Source organism: Artemia sp. Qi Xiang Cuo, chromosome 20 (assembly GCF_049724085.1).
Source record: "Artemia sp. Qi Xiang Cuo chromosome 20, ASM4972408v1, whole genome shotgun sequence".
NCBI lineage: Eukaryota > Metazoa > Arthropoda > Branchiopoda > Anostraca > Artemiidae > Artemia > Artemia sp. Qi Xiang Cuo.
This window is the reverse complement of record NC_142813.1, coordinates 44,946,721-44,965,136: the sequence shown is the minus strand read 5'-3', so window position 1 is coordinate 44,965,136 and position 18,416 is coordinate 44,946,721. Positions and strand designations below refer to the sequence as shown.

The 18,416-nt window shown below is 34.2% G+C and overlaps 1 protein-coding gene across 1 annotated transcript in view; it reads right to left on the bottom strand.

The window, feature by feature from the left end:
• Positions 1-13,752: 13,752 nt before the first annotated feature.
• Positions 13,753-18,416, bottom strand: part of LOC148940263 (NFX1-type zinc finger-containing protein 1-like) — a 77,439-nt gene continuing 72,775 nt past the window's right edge. The window contains exon 13 of the mRNA XM_089106118.1: positions 13,753-16,513. Within this exon, the coding sequence (XP_088962244.1) occupies positions 16,170-16,513 (344 nt within the window). The 3' untranslated portion in view covers positions 13,753-16,169. The remainder of the gene's footprint in view (positions 16,514-18,416) is intronic.

Below are 18,416 nucleotides of genomic sequence, written 5' to 3'. Positions count from 1 at the left end.
TGTATGTGGCATCCCCTATAGAAAATATCATTATATGCGACGTCCTCTATAGGAAACACGGCCAAAAATGGTGACAAAAAATTGTCTTTATATTTCTTTGACTCCCTGTTGTATCTTCTGACCCCCTAAGCTCCGTGGTCTAAAATGATGACTATGTATTATCTCGATTGTTCATCGCTCAAATGAGCACTCCGTTCATGACCTTTCTAGGGCAATTCTTCTATTGACATTTAAGTTTTATACCTAACGATTGATTTTTTTAGAACTTTTTCTGATTCTACAATGGCACTGATAATTGACACGACATTTCTTTCCTGTTTAACTTAAACCTGATGAAAGACATTCTCTCCTGGAGTAATTTAAGGATAGAATAATATCTGATAATTTCTAAAAAAAAAATTTCTTTTGCTTCAAATTTCTCTTTCATCAATTACAATTTATTCACAAGAATGTCATTATGAGTAGAAACTCCTGTTTTTATTTTTTATTTTTTTTTGCTGTGCGTATTCACTCCTTTTGACCTCAATCGTTTCCTTCCTAATGAAGGGTCCAATCCCAAACTTGAAATTATAGTTTTTTCATGCTCACAATCATAACTTATTCTACTTTTGTCACCATAGTATTAACAACTGAAATATCCTCATCAGAGTCCACTGATGATGATAGGAATTTATTGCTACTACCAAGTAACAAGAACTTGTTATTGTCAGATATATTGTAACTATTGATCCAACTATACTAAATCGTTCATAAGGGCTACACTCATTGAAAAAACGTAATTTGGCCCCTAGACAACTGATGTTTACACTTTGGGGCTCACTATTGAACCGTTCTTCGAATTTGACTCCCCGTGAAATCGAAAAATTTCTAAATAACAACATGAGTAGATTGCTAATTTATACTTCTACGAGACGTATAGGAATTTCCATGCTATTCTATGAGACGCATAGGAATTACCATGCTATTTGCACAGACGTATAGGAATTACCATGCTATTTGCTTGAAGCTATAGAAAAAACATTTCCAGAGCATGTACTTATGGATTTGGGTGGATTATGTTCCTTCCCATGCTATTTGGGGGCGCTAGGTTCCGTCCAATGCCATTTGGGGACACTATGTTCCTTCCTATGCTATTCTAAGGGCTTATGTTCCCTCCCATGCTATTCCAGGAGCTTATGTTCCTTCCCATGCTATTCTAAGGGTTTATGTTCCTTCCTATGCTATTCTAAGGGCTTATGTTCTCTTCCATGCTATTCTAAGGGTTTATGTTCCCTCCCATTCTATTCTATAGCGCTATGTTCCTTCCTATGCTATTCTAAGGGTCTATGTTCCCTTCCATGCTATTCTAAAGGTTTATGTTCCCTCCCATGCTATTCTATAGCGCTATGTTCCTTCCTATGCTATTCTAGGGGTTTATGTTCCCTCCCATGCTATTCTATAGCGCTATGTTCCTTCCAATGCTATTCTATGGGACCTCTACACGTGATTAAAATACGTTTTGAAACTACATGCTATTTGCTTGCCTTTCCTTGGTACCTTTCCAAACGAGCGGGGATTCCCCACTGGTTCCTACACATTGCAAAAAAAACGAGCAGTATGAGCGGGGATTTCCCTTGCAAAAAGCGATATATTTTTTTGGGGACAATTGCCTTAACTCGAGAGTAGTTTGATTAAGAATGTAACATGTCTAGAATTGATGCCAATATGCTGTTGAATCATTTACCAAAAAATAACTCTATTTACAAAAAAAAGGTTCAGGATTTGCGAATTGAACTCTATGAATGATATTAATTAATGTTTGAATAATAGGAGCGTGAATGATTCTAATTAATGATTGTATCGTATGAGGATAGAGAAAAAAAGGGATAAGGAATTCCCAAATTGGACAAAACGAACGATCTTATTTGAATAATAGGGAAAAAACAGAGCTAGATAGTATTTGCGAATTGGATTGTATGAAGGTTGAGAAAAAAGGATTAAACTGATTAGCAGTAAAGGTAACCCCGAAGGGCTTGTTAATTCATACCTTATTTATTTTAAATTTGGAACAACATAAATCTATGAAAATGGTTAATGATGATAGAATTACATTGCGAGTTGACCTAGTTCTACCTCTCCGATGTGTTCTGTATAATACACAAGTGGTGTTTGAACAGTGTTGTCAGTTTAAAATAGAGTCTAACGTTATAGTATACTAAGAAGTGATACTAAGAGAGATGTAGATGGCAAGAAAAGAATTTTAATAATGAAATTCAGAACAAACCTTAGAAATCCTTGCAAATCAATTAGTAAGGTGTATGTGAGTACGAACCATCAAGGATCATAAGCACCAATGACCCTAACCAGCAGAGAAATCAGCCCCCCAAAGGTCCCCTATCCCCAAACTCAAAGGGCGCCCCCTCCCCTCCAACTTCCTGCCCCCCCCTCCCCTCCTCTTTTTTTTTGATTTTATTGTTTTTAACATGATATATTTTTTTCAACTTTTTTTTTTACATGTCTTCAAATGAGATGAAACATAATTAATTTCAGTAGTATTTTGTTGTCTTTGAACTCGTCACATTTACGTTCTTTTTATTTTGAATGATTTATTTCCTATTTCTTTAATTTAAATGCAAGCGTTGGAATATTTCAGTATTTGTTTGTTGTGCTTTACTTTGTAAAAGTTACATTCTCTCGATTTTTCAAAGTTCATTTTGTTTTGTCGTGGTTTACCTTGTCACAGTTACATTCTCTTGATTTTTCAAAGTTCATTTTTGAATTTCTTTCGTTGAAATGCGAGAGTTGGAATATTTCAGATGTGTTTTGTCGTGGTTTACCTTGTCAGAGTTACAATCTCTTGATTTTTCAAAATTCATTTTGGATTTCTTTAGTTGAAATGCAAGTGTTGGAATATTTCAGTAGCATTTTGTTATGGTTTACCTTGTCACAGCTACATTCTATGGCTTTTTCAAAGTTCATTTTTGATAATCAATTTCTTTTAATTACATATCATTAACCCTTTTCCGAATACAGGGGATAAAATTGACAAAATCTAAGTATCGGATTGATTAAATTGTATATCAACAACCCGTTCTCGAATACATGGGATAAAATTGAAAAAATCTAAGCGTCAGAGTGAATAAATTTCTTATATCAACATCTATTGTCAGATACATTGAATATAAATAAAAAAATCTAAGTATCACAGTGAATAAATGCATTATCAACATCATTTGTCGGATATGTCAGTTAAAATTGACATATCGAATAAAATTGACAAAATCTAAGCGTCAGAGTGAATAATTTTTTTTTCTCGACATCTTTTGTCAGATGCATCAAATATAATTGACAAAATCTAAGTTTTAGAGGGAATAATTTTTTTATCAACATCATCTGTCAGATACATCGGATAAAATGGACAAAATCTACGTATCAGACTGAATAAATGGTTTATCAACATTATTTGTCGGATATGTTGGACAAAATTTTTTTTATGAAGGAAATATCTTAATGCGTTTAAGGTATAGTACGAATGGCTTGCAAAAAACACGAAAATACTATCAGAATGAATAAATTCTTTATCAACATCCGTTGTTGGATATGTAATTATGAAAAAATTGTGAGTAGGTAAGTAAGTAAGTAACAAACTCTTTCTTGAATTCACCTCTTGGATACACAATACAGAATTTTAATTAAGGAAAATATGAAAAAAATGAACAAATTCTTTATTAACATTCATTATCGATCGAAGTCGCTTCCTAGACAGACAATACAGCAACTTCACAAAATCTAAGTATAAGAGTGATTAAATTTTATATCAACATCGATTTCTCAGATACATAGGAAAAAGCTGACAAAATCTAAGTGTTAGAGGGAATAATTTTTTTTATCATCATCTTTTGTCAGATACATCGGATAAATTGACAGAATCTAAGTGTCAGAGTGAATAGTTTTTTTTTATCAGCATCCTTTGTCAGATAAATCAAATAAAATTGACAAAATCTAAATTTCAGAATGAATAAAGGCTTTAAAAACATCCTTTATCGGATATGTCGGATAAAATTGACAAAATCGAAGTATCAGAGTGACTAAATTCTATATCAACATCCTTTTCTCGGATACATAGGATAAAATTGACAAATTCTAAGTGTTAGAGTGAATAATTTTTTTTATATCAACATCCTTTGCTATATACATCGAATGAAATCGACAAAATCTAAGTATCAGAGTGAATAAATTCATTATCAACATCCTTTGTCGGTTATGTCGGATAAAATTGACAAAATCTAAGTATCAGAGTGAATAGTTTTTTTTAACACTATCCTTTGCCAGATACATCGAACAAACTTGATAAAATATAAGTGTCAGAGAGAATAACTTTTTTTATCAACATCCTTTGTCAGATACATCAAATAAAATTGACAAAATATAAATTTCAGATGAATAAATGCTTTAACAACACCCTTTATCGGATATGTCGGATACAATTGACCAAATCTAAGTATCAGAGTGACTAAATTCTATATCAACATCCTTTTCTTGGATACATAGGATAAAATTTACATAATCTAAGTTTCAGAGTGAATAAATTTTTTTATCAACATCCTTTGTCAGATACATCAAATAAAATAGGCAAAATCTAAATTTCAGAATGAATAAATTTATTATCTACATCCTTTATCGGATATGTCGGATAAAATTGACAAAATCTAAGTATCAGAGTGACTAAATTCTATATCAACATCCTTTTTTCGGATACATAGGATAAAATTGACATAATCTAAGTGTCAGAGTGAATAATTTTTTTTATCAACATCCTTTGTCAGATATATCAAATAAAATTGACAAAATCTAAATTTCAGAATGAATAAATGCTTTAACAAGATCCTTTATCGGATATGTCGGATAAAATTGACAAAATCTAAGTATCAGAGTTACTAAATTCTATATCAACATCCTTTTCTCTGATTCATAGGATAAAATTGACACATGCTAAGTATCAGAGTGAATAATTTTTTTTACCACGACAAGAATGTAACTGTGACAAGGTAAACCACGACAAAACACTACTGAATTTAAGTATGGTTCATCTCATTCGAAGATATGTAAAAAAAAAAGTTGCAAAAAATATATCATGTTAAAAACAATAAAATCCAAAAAAAGGGGGAGGGGAGGGGCGCCCAAAAAATTGGAGGGGAGGGGGGCACCCTTCGAGTTTGGGGATAGGGGACCTTTAGAGGGTTGATGTCTCTGCTGGTTAGGGTCGTTGGTGCTTATGATCCTTGATGGTTCGTACTCACACACACCTTACTACTTGATTTGCAAGGATGTCTATGGTCTGTTCTGAATTTCATTATTAAAATTCTTTTCTTGCCATCTACATCTCTCTTAGCATCAACTTTTAGTATACTATAACGTTAGACTCTATTTTAAACTGACAACACGGTTCAAACACCACTTGTGTATTATACAGAACACATCGGAGAGGTAGAGCTAGGTCAACTCACAATGGCATTCTATCATCATTAACCATTTTCATAGATTTATGTTGTTCCAAATTTATAATAAATAAGGTATGAATTAACAAGCCCCTTCGGGGTTACCTTAACTGCTAATCAGTTTAATCCTTTTTTTCTCCACCTTCATACAATCCCATTCGCAAATACTATCTAGCTCTGTTTTTTCCCTATTATTGAAATAAGATCGTTTGTGTTGTCCAATTTGCGAATCCCTTATCCCTTTTTTTCTCTATCCTCATACGATACAATCACTAATTAGAATCATTCATGCTCCTATTATTCAAACATTAATTAATATCGTTCATAGAATTCAATTCGCAAATGCTGAACCCTTTTTTTGTAAATAAAGTTATTTTTTTGGTAAATGATTCAACAGCATATTGGCATCAATTCTAGACATGTTACATTCTTAATCAAACTACCCTCGAGTTAAGGCAATTGTCCAAAAAAAAAAATATATCACTTTTTGCAAGGGGAATCCCCGCTCATACTGCTCGCTTTTTTTGCAATGTGTAGGAACCAGTGGGGAATCCCCGCTCGTTTGGAAAGGTACCAAGGAGAGGCAAGCAAATAGCATTTAGTATCAAAACGTGTTTTTAATCACGTGTAGAGGTCCCATAAAATAACATTGGAAGGAACATAGTGCTATAGAATAGCATGGGAGGGAACATAAACCCTTAGAATAGTATGGGAGGGAACGTAGTGCTATAGAATAGCTGAGGAGGAACATAAGGTCTTATAATATTCTAGGAAGGAACATAAACCCTTAGAATAGCATAGGAAGGAACATAGCGCTATAGAATAGCTTGGGAGAGAACATAAACCCTTAGAATAGCATAGGAAGGAACATAAGCCCTTTGAATAGCATAGGAAGGAACATAAACCCTTAGAATAGTATGGGAAGGAACATAAGCTCCTGGAATAGCATGGGAGGGAACATAAACCCTTAGAATAGCATAGGAAGGAACATAGTGTCCCCAAATAGCATTGGAAGGAACATAGCGTCCCCAAATAGCATGGGAAGGAACATAATCCACCCAAATCCATAAGTACATGCTCTGGAAATGTTTTTCCTATAGCTTCAAGCAAATAGCATGGTAATTCCTATACGCGTGTGCAAATAGCATGGTAATTCCTATGCGTCTCGTAGAATAGCAGGGAAATTCCTATACGTCTCGTAGAAGTATAACTTAGCAATCTACTCATGTTGTTATTTAGAAATTTCTCGATTTCACGGGGAGTCAAATTCAAAGAACGGTTCAATAGTGAGCCCTAAAGTGTAAACGTTAGTTGTCTGGGGCCAAATTACGTTTTGTTCAATGAGTGTAGCCCTTATGAACGATTTAGTTAGATCAATAGTTACAATATATCTGACAATAACAAGTTCTTGTTACTTGGTAGTAGCAATAAATTTCTATCATAGTGGACTCTGATGAGGATATTTCAGTTGTTAATCCTATGGTGACAAAGGTAGAATAAGTGATGGTAGTGAGAATGAAAAAACTAGAATTTCAAGTTTGGGATTGGACCCTTCATTAGGAAGGAAATGATTAAGGTCAAAAGGAGTGAATACGCACACCAAAAAAAAATAAATAAAATAAAAACAGGAGTTTCTACTCATAATGACATTTTTGTGAATTAATTGCAACTGATGAAAGGGGAATTTGAAGTAATTGAATTTTTTTTTTTTAGAAATTAGCAGATATTTTTCTTTCCTTAAATTACTACAGGAGAGCATATCTTTCATCAAGTTTGAGTTAAACAGGAATCAAAGTTGTTTTTTTCAACGCAAAACATTCTAGCGGTTCAAGTGTGTAATTTTGTTGTTGTGAACGTATACATGCCAACCGACTATCGTGATGACGCATCTCATTCCGAATTTGCGCAAAGCTTACGTAAATTAGCTGAATGTCTTAGCAAAATCCGATTAGAAAGATTGCCTTGTGTAATATTAGGTGATTTTAACTGTCCTATGAGTGCTGAATTTACTGAAACTCACGCGCTTTTTACTGGTGATCGTGAAAGTATGGTACATGGTCTCCTAGATGATACATTTACCATTTTAGAAAAAAAACAAAATTTTAAATACATACACAACACAGGAAGTACTTCTAATTTAGACCATGTTATTTGCTCTAATGACCTACTCCCTACTTCAGTACGGGTGTCTGACACTACTTTTACTTCTGACCATTTTTCAATAGAACTGCAAATCACACCTCCCGCTACACAATCTGAGCATCCACACCAAAATAACGCAGCAAAAACTACAAAAAAATGGACACAAAAACGGGATTGGAATAATGTTAATACGTCGGTTTACATGCAAGTTTCGGATGAAATTTTAGCTAAAATTAAAATCCCATTTAACCTTCTGATCCAGTCACGACGAATTGAACCGAAAGAGGCCCGACTTGAACTTGATATATATGCCGCCCAAATTACAGACGCTCTTCGCTCAGCTGAGGAAGCTGCTGTTCCCATAAAGAAAATTAAGACCGGTACGCAAGTTTCAGGTTGGTCGCAAAATGCTGGCCTAGTTAATGCATGCAACCAGGCAAAATTATGGCTTTCTGTTTGGAAGGAGTGTGGACGGCCGAGAATTGGGGTTTTAAATGCCGTTAGACTCCTTACAAAAAGAAAGTTTGGAAAAGAATTGGCTCTCCACCGGTCTAATGTAATTGCTAAGTCTTCTGAAGATGTTCTACGAAATCCTGACCTTATATGGAAGACTCTTTCCGAAAGAAAGCCGAATTTTGCTGCATCTTCAATTTCCCTTGAATCTTGGAGAACTTATTACGAACAAGAGTTTAAATCCCCCTGTCCGACTCTTAGCGCAAAATACAAGGCAGAGCTGCATAATTTCCTATCAAGCACCGACCGTTCTGACGTTACTGTGTCGATATCCGAGGTTCAGAACGTGCTCCGTCGCATTAAAAAGAAAAAGTCACGTGGTGCTGATGGAATTTCTGCTCTTCATTTAAAAAACCCATCTTCAATGCTCATTCAGCACCTTGCCCTGCTTTTTCAGATGATTTTTGTGCAAGGTGTCGTTCCCAGTAATTTTTGCATAGGGTCCCTTACCCCTGTGCCAAAAAAGGGAAACCCCTGGAAGAATGTACGTCTTTTCGACCCATTACTATATCAACAACTTTTTGCAAAATTTTTGAGCTACTTATAATTAAAGAAATAAATGAGAAATGTTACGCACCACCCTCCCAATTTGGCTTTCAACCTGGTCTTGGTTGTGGCCATGCGCTAAGCGTCGTGGCTTCTGTCCTTATTGACGCTGAAAGCTCAGGCGAGTCGGTCGCGATCGGTATTCATGATGTCAAGCGTGCGTTTGATTCCCTTATCCACGACCAAATTATTCTAGAAATGGGAAAGAGAGGCGTCCAACGAGATGTCACAATGCCATTAAAGGACATGTATGAAAACCTCCAGGCACAAATAAAAGTTGTTTCGCCCGAGAAGAATATAAGTGAAATTTACCCAACCGTCCCAGTACGAAAAGGCGCCCGGCAAGGTGCTCCTACTTCTGCCCCGGCTTTTAATAACAGTGTTCTTCCAGCACAGGAAAATTACCAAATAACGTGTGTTCTGGATGGTATTGACCTTTCTCTTCTTTGTTATGCTGACGATATTTTAAATATGAGCCGGAATATTGGTGGCATCGAATGCAATTTTGCTATTTTTCAAAAGCAATATGCTGCGATAGGCCTAGAATTTAACGCTGCAAAATCAGAGGTATTACTGTTTAATTGGCCCGAAAACCAAGTCCCGCCTACCATAGACCTTGGACAGACAAGTATTAAGCCAGCAGATCACATCATTTATCTTGGACTACCGATTGGTAAAACGCTGAGACACACACGACAGCTATTAATTCAACATCTCGAAAAGCGTACCGGTTTTGCATACAGCAGATCGATTGCAACGAAGTTCAGCTTCAACCGGTTTATCCTTGCTCGGCTGTATACTGCACTAGCATTGCCCCATTTTTTATACCTGAGCCCTTTTTGGCGAACATTTCCATGCACCACTAAACAGAAACTTCGAGCAATATTTTTTAAATATGCTAAGTACCTTTTAAGACTCCCCCCTGGACACGTAACACATACCTCATTAATAGGTATAAACTGGCAGATCCCACTTTCATAATTGAAAATCAGATTTCCCGTTTTAACAGTAAAATTGGTAACCACCCCTGGCATAGTTTACTCAAGCAGTAGTCAAGTGTAGAATTGTTTCTTATTTCTTGTCAGTTTAGTGTTTTTCTCGTTGTATCCGTTGATGTATTATTTGTCCCTTTTTTTTCTTTTTTTTTTCTTTATCTTTATTGTACTCTGTCTTGTGTTTTTGTAATGACGGGTTATAAATAAATAATAATAATAATAATAGTGTCCCCAAATAGCATTGGAAGGAACATAGCGTCCCCAAATAGCATGGGAAGGAACATAATCCACCCAAATCCATAAGTACATGCTCTGGAAATGTTTTTCCTATAGCTTCAAGCAAATAGCATGGTAATTCCTATACCTTCTGTGCAAATAGCATGGTAATTCCTATGCGTCTCGTAGAATAGCATGGAAATTCCTATACGTCTCGTAGAAGTATAACTTAGCAATCTACTAACATGAAGCTCAATATATTCAGCTAATGTCATTCAGATGAATAGTTTCTAAGGCTTGTAATGCTGTTAAGCTACAAAATGAAAGTGTGAAATTTACTGAGAATACCAAATGAATAAGAAACTTATTCATAACAGCACAAGCTACATTTTCGTCTTAAGAACGGAAATATAAATGTAGATATTTTGTTTGTTTGTTACTATTTTTTTAATTCTAGATGAACCAGCTTTTTTCTGTTTAAACATTGCATTGCTAAGATCTAGTCTTGGGATTTTGACGGGAATACTTATCGTTCTCTGAAGATAAGAAAAACCTTGAAAGTAAAAGAATAGCACTAAACGTTCTGACACGCAAAACGGTTCATATTTAAATTTAAAATGAGTTGAAATGAACAAGATTGAAAAATTCATTTGAGAAACAGATAACATTAATGTGAACAAAAAAGAACAGACGGAAGAATTAAACAGTCACTGCAAGGCCGTACCCAGGTTTTTTTTTCGGAGGATTTTAATCCAAAAAAACGTTACACGAAAAAAAACTAGAAAAACACATACAAAATTTGCTTATATCCATTTTTGTTATGTTTTTACGAGCCAGACAAACATGTTGTGGGGGTTCAAACCCCCCTAGCCCCCCCTCTGGGTACGGCCTTGAGTCACAGTAAACCAAAGATGAGCTGAAATAAAGTAAAAATAATAAATAATTATGGCATAAAACGGCCATAAATCACTATTGATAGCTAAATGGGAATTAAAACGAACAGAAATTACAATAAATAACCAAGTCAAAGTTAAAACGAGTTGAAACTAACACAAAAAGGAGTAGGGCTAATGCCTTTATGACTTCCAAAGACCAAAACTTAATTTGGACTTTACTGAAAACAATTTTTATCCCGAGCCATGTGTTGTTACTTCTCGTAACATAAAAAAAAGTATTATAACTACCAAGATTATTGAAAAGAAAAAGTTTAATCTGAATCAACATTTTTATCTACTGGGTACCCTAATATACGTTGATAATCATCCCAGAAAATCTCAATTTTAAGCTCCTCTGTTTATTTAAAGTTTAACTTGGGTATTTATGGTTATTTCTGTTCGTTTTGGGATTCATTTATTTATTGATGATGATATACGATCGTTTTCGGTTTGAAGCATCTTTGGCTTAACTTAGCTATTAACTAATCATTAGAGATTTTTTTTTATAGAAAAACTAGTTTTTTTATTAATTTCAGTTCGCTTAGATTCTCAGCTGTTAATGGAATAACTAAGATGTAATCTCCAAGAGCACTCACGTTTTTGAAGGAACATATTTTGAGCTGCTCTTAGAGATTCATATATCCCAGTTGTGCATAAACTGGTATTTCGCCTCCTTCGTTCGGATTTCTGCATTAAATTTGTAGCAAGAAAGCAGCTTGTGATTTTGCCTATTAATTTGTCTTTCTCTACGCGGTTTATAAGTATTATATTATTTTCAATTCAGTTTATCCCAAGACGGTCAAAAGTTTCATTAAAAGCTATGTTTTAAATTAAGTAAAGTTAGCATGGGGTGGGAATTCGAAAGCTAGCAATAGCCCACTCCAGCGGGCTATCAGCGTTTCATACGACAACTAAAATATTAATCATTTTTCAGCTGTGGCCCTCATAATTTTGAGTTCCTGTGCCCCTCAGAACTATTCCATCTGTTGTGGTTCTGCGAACTATCTCCGTAATTCTAGTAACATTCGAATTTCATGCAGTCCATCACTCAGGTTTCAATACCCTGACTGCATAATTTTTTTTTTCTGTAGTCTCCTTTTTTTTCTTTATGCCAACGTACGGTTGATGTCTCTGAGCCAGGTTGCAATTGTTCTCTTGTTTTTTGTGCCTGACATTCTGCTTCACCTTAGTTTTCGGTGAGTAGTCATTGGATGGGGGCAGCCTGTCATTTTCTTTGTTAGTATGTGGTTTGTTTAATTTTTTATATTTCTCCCTCCATTCTAGGCTACAAAGCCTTGCGGAGGGTCTAGAATGTTATATGCATGCACGTACAATGTTCTTGAAGACATAAATATTTCACCTGAATAAATATTATCCTACTTTCTTATGATTCCTCCACACCAGGCATGGACCTTTTGAATTATCTAGGGGGAGGAGGGATGCAAAAACAAAAAAAAAGGCAAATTATAATAAAGTGTAAAAGATTACGGGAGAAATAGTAAAGCATTGAAAGTACCCGCCCGAAAAACTACCTGCTATTACCATTGATATTAGAACCCTGGGGCATAGTAGAGAAACGTTCGAGGAAATATTTATTTTCGAATAACAAATAATTTAAAATTACGATCAGTCAAACCAAACTAAAGCTAAAAGACATAAAAAAGCGAAGAGTAAAGATTAAAACTTTCAAACAATGTAAAATTAGTTTCAAGGACTGTAAAGGCGTTTAAGGCGAAGATACAAAAATAGCATATTCATCCGTGTTTTCAAATAATTACTCTAAAAAATGCGAGGATTAGAAGAGTAGCAACTCCATTTTCTAACATCGGAATGAACCGGGCATAGTTAGAATATGGGCGTCAATTTTGATGGATAACATTGGCCCTCCCCCCCCTCTAGAACTTTTTCACTTCACTCCCTATATTTCGAAAAATTTCTCTTATGATATTTTTATCGAAAAAGAAAACCCCTTCCCATAGATTTTGAAGAATACTTGTTTGTATACTTTCAAAAAGAGATACAGAAAGAGAGAGCCTACTGCACTCAATCTAAAGAAAAACAACCTATAAATGAAATTTATTTTAGCTAAGTTCTTTAGTCCAAGGTGAAAGCCAAGACTAATCCTAACGAACTGGTCTTAGCACAACATCTTCCACTTTTGCAGAATTACACAAAAGGATAAAAAATCGGAATTACACATAAAGAATAAGGATATAGTGGTGTATGCGATGGAAACTTTATCCTACTGATGATGTATTAACAGAAGTTATTAACTTTAATTTAGTCCAATTTTGACAGAATGGATGTGACTTGCTTGTTCCTTGGACTTCTACGTTAACAGTGAGATTATATAAGTTCTAACGTTACAATGACTTCTACGCACTTCAACGTTAAGCTTAGTATTAAAAGAATAAGATTAACATGACATTACAAATAAGAATTTCACTCAAATATTGAAATAGGACTACACTTAACCTAAACAATAAAAATATCTTCCGAAATATTTCCGACTAGCAAATAAAAACATTTCTTGAGACAGTTCAGCTGCAGCGCTTCAAAAGGTTTTATGGGGCATTTTGTATAAAAGATAGTAAAACACCCTCCCCTTGAGTTACATGTAAAATTAATCCTGGCACGGGGCTACAACTTCAAATAAACCAAGAGTATCAAGATTTTGAGGTGTTTACGGACCCATATATCCTGCACCTACCCGTCCAGAGAGTCCCACCCAATTTTTTAGCAACAGTAAAAATTCCTTTTATAATAATCATATGACGACAAACTTGTCGTCATCCGTCATATGACGCATTTTCATTGATTTTTAACTTTAAAGGGAGGGGGGGGGGTGAAAACTATCTTGCCGTCGTCGTTGTTATAGCCTTAGTTTTTATCCAACGTGGAAAGAAAAAAAATCACATCAGTTGCCGCAATACAAAATAATATCTAGGCCTAGGCACGTGTAGATAGAAAAGGGTATTGGGGACCGCACCCCCTACTAGGAATAATAAGATGGCTTTCATATTCCCCTATATTTACGCACAATTTCGCTAATCTTTTTGTTTTCAAAATCCCTTCCGGCTTCTCTAAACAGAATTTTCACAATTGTCAAACCTTGTACATACTTTACAATTTCAAAGGATACTTGAAAAATGAATCATTTGATATTTGTATATTAATTGCCCCGGGAAACATTCCTTGTACCAAATATTTCTCCTTAATTATAGCAGAACAAATAGGCTTTTCAACAGCCGGGTGTAATTTCAGTCCTCCTCTTTCAATAACGTAAGTAGAGGTCTATTTTCTATAAATATATGACGCATATAAATTTAAACTGTGCCCCGTAAGATGCTACAACCGTGGACGAGTAAACCCACCCATTCCTCCACCTACGCCACTCAGAAGAAAACCAAAACAAATTTTCTTTAGCTTTTTCTTCTCTCCTTTCATATTAAGGTTGTGTAACATACCACCTTATGAATTACTGAAGCTGAAATGTTAACACGAACTACTTAATATAAAGCTACTTAATTTCACTACAATTCGTTTTACTTTTATAAATAGGAAGATGGCCACTGGAACGCTTTGAAAGAGAAAGAGTATGGGTTGCTGATAAGAAAGGAATCTATGGCAGTTTAAAAACTGACAGCACCATTGACAGCGTAACGTTACCTAGTAATACTAGAAGAATTAAAAATAAGCTCAAATAAGGTTTATTTTCCTATTCATCAAAGTTAAGAACATTTAAAGGGTTTTGTGTAGGAGTAGGGGTATTGGTAGGGCTTAGTATTTTCAGAAGGAAACATGTGAATAGAATAATTCTTACTTTATAACATGCATGAAATTTATATTCAACAGATTTTCTGGGTCGCTTCAATTTTATTCACACCCCTCTTTTTTTAATTAATAAGTTATTCTACTACGTTCTTTTATCTCGTGGATTCGTATTTTAAATACGCTACCTTTTAGATTTTTCTATAAAAATTTAGATATCAATATAATTGAATGTTGCGCTTACTAAATAGAGTTGACTAAAATATTTAAAGCGCTCTCTGCATAACGTAAATATATAGATGGTATTTTAACACTAGAATACCAATGCACGCAACAAAAAAGCTTATTATATATTTATAAGAAAAAGTAGAAAAAATGTAAATGGGATCGGACGCAACCAAGACAATATGTTGACTGCAATTTTTGTGCACATTATTAAATAAGAATTGTTTTAATAACATATTTCCTTCTAGAGAGGTCAATCACTAAATATTAACCAAAGGTATACAAATGCAACAAAATATAGATTTGAGAATATGGAATTAGAAGCAAATCTTTCGCCCTGTTATTTGGCATGGTGTAAATAGAGTATATTTTGACAGTGCAGAGAGTGACAATAGCAACGACAGTGCAGGCAGTGACAATGACAGTGCAGCAATACTGGGTAGAACTAGAGAAATGCAAAACAAGCTTAAATTTTTATTTCAGAAAATTTGGATTTCAATTCGTAGTCTATTCAACCTGAAATTATCTGGGAGTAAAGAGACTCTTAGTTCTTATTATTATTTGCTGATACGATAAATGGGATTAGACTAGTATAGTTAATTACGCGAAAATATACACAAATATACCCATTGTACCCTTTTGGCAAAAGTAGTTTGTTATCTTAGGTCTAATGCAAAGTAAAAGGAAAAAAAATGAAACTTTTATTTTATCTATGATTATTATTAACCTCCACTTTCCGTTTTTTTTTTATTATTAACTTTATTTTGTTGGCAGTATTTTCATCTCCTGTCATTTTCCCATACTCTTTGGGTAGAGGTTTAAATAAAAATTACAAATGATTACCAAAGAATTTTTACCACAGGAGGTTGACTCGCCACATCTGTCAGTCCATGTCAAACCTTAAACCAAAATGTTAGTCATTACTGCTAGGAGTGGCATTAGTAGATGAACGAGTTGGTTACTACTTAATATAAAACTATTTGATTTCGCTACAATTTCTTTAACTTTTATAAATAGGAAGAACTGGCCAATGGAACAGTTTTGTAGCGACAGAGTATGGATTGCTGATAAGAGAGGAATCTTTGGTGGATTAATGAGGATAATATAAATTAATAATAATTAATAAATGACATAAATGATAAGTTTTATGTCATTTAAGGACAAATTTGACAAAAACCTACAATGACATATAATGACAAATGACATTTAATGACAAATTTTATGTCAATAGATGACAAATTAATACATGCTTTGAGGGGATAGGTTCATTGAACCACCTGGATTGGTTACTCATTTCTACATCACAAGGACGCTTCGCCTAAAAAAGACTAAAAGAGGACACGGCTTAACTAAAATATTGCATGGCCAATTGCATCTGGCCAGGCAGATGTGGATGCCCCATCCATTTCTGGAGCAAGGGAATTGTCACTTCTAACGCGATGACTACTTCCACCAATCACTGCGCCACATACGTTACAGTGTGATTCAACCACTGCTCCTCCGCAATCAGCAATACAGTAAATATGACCATTGGGACACTTATACCAATGACCTTGTTTTAACCCCATAGCTTGAACAACCATTATCCGTTCGCAATCTGGAATTCCAACACCCTGAGTGGCCGTCTGCTTAAGAAGCTTCTCAATATCAGCTTTGATTTTTGGAATATCATCTGAAGTCAACTTCTTGCATCCTTGAAAAAAAGGGGATGTGGTATTATATTAGGTTCACTTAAGAATTAATTTAAAAATAATTCATAAGATAGATATGAAGGTTTTACTCTTAAATCAATTATTAACTTTCGAATAAAAAAAAGACAAAAGAAACATCCAAAAATAAATACAAAACGTCAAAACGTGTTGAGAAAAAAAACAAAATATACAAATAGCAAGGAGACGAAGAAAAAATATTCAAGAAATCAATAAAATAAAGCATAAAATTCACTGTTGCCAGATAAAAGCACTGAAACTGAACACTAGCCTTGGGCACGTTCGTAAGATTACAATATATATATATTTATATATATATATATATATATATATATATATATATATATATATATATATATATATATATATATATATATATATATATATATATATATATATATATATATATATATATATATATATATATATATATATATATATATATATATATATATATATGTATATATATATTTTATATATAATATATATATATATATATATATATATATATATATATATATATATATATATATATATATGTATATATATATATATAAGCGATTATCTTCTTTAGCTTAAGTCGACTTATCAGTCACCACCACATACATTATTCGTAGTCTTTATCTTCTTATTCTACCTTTATTTTAATAGAAAAAATGGAATTACTCCATTAGAAATAGAGGTTGAAAATGGCATGATCAAATGTACAACTAGAGAGAAAAATTTCCAAACAATATCGGATTGCAGGCCTCCCGCTAGATTTTTCGTGAAAAATATCAACTTTATGAACTTTTGACCATAAAAATATGAACTTTATGAACTTTTGATTGCGCTTTTTATGAACCAATTATGAACCTGAACTTTTGATTGTGCTTTATAAACTTTGAAAACTTTGGATTGTGCTTCTTATGAACCAATCATAAACCAAAATTTACAATATGTACACCTCAGAAACTGTCCGTGGACACAAAAAGCGTCAGTTGGTGTTTTCATTAGTGGTGCACATATTCTTTTTATTTTTGTTGTTTTTTTTCACGAGTTTTTCGATACGACAGTGCAAAATACAACAGTATAAAATATTTAACTTTATTTGTTCTTTTTGGCAAAATATGACGAAATCAAGGACAACTTTCGTCTGTTTAAACTGCTCCGTATCAAATCAACCTCTCTGGCTGCCTTATCTTCGTTGTGCATCTTCCGGCTCAAAACTTCGGTCGTAATTTGTGAAAGGCTTATTTTTCCAAAGTCTATAGCATCTTTTTTAAGCTTCTCATTAGCTTCTTGAAGAAGCCTTTCTCCTACTTGTCTCTTCTCCTTTTTAACTGACTTCTTCTCAATAAAATCTTTTCCAGGTGTTCAATGATCTTCTTCTCAGATTACATCCTCTTTTTTCCTCTTCTTCTCTTCTTCTTCATTCCTAATGGACTTCTCTTCAGCCTGTCTAGATCACTCGGTTTTCAGGCACAGTTTATAGCTCTGGCACGCGTTTTGCCCAAAATTCAACAGCTCTCGGGTAATAGGGACTATTTCCGGCCTGTTCTCGATTTTCTTTAGAGCGTCAGAGACTCTAGTCAGTCAGTCAGTCTAGTCCAGTCAGTCTAGCATTGAGCATTTTCAAATTCATCAATGATTTTTCCTAGGTCATGATCCGTCCTGATCGGTAAAAACCACGTTCAATGTCAGCGTTCCCATGCGACATGTAGAGAGCTGCTTTTACTATCTTTGAAACAAGGGGATATTTTGATTGCCCTTGATAGTTTTTCAGACTAAAAACCGAGTTCCATAAAACATCAATCCCCAATGAAGTCATGTTCTTAGGCAAACTTGGTTTCGGCTGGAACAAGTTCCATTCGTGACTGGCAGCTTCAGTATTCACACGGAAAGACA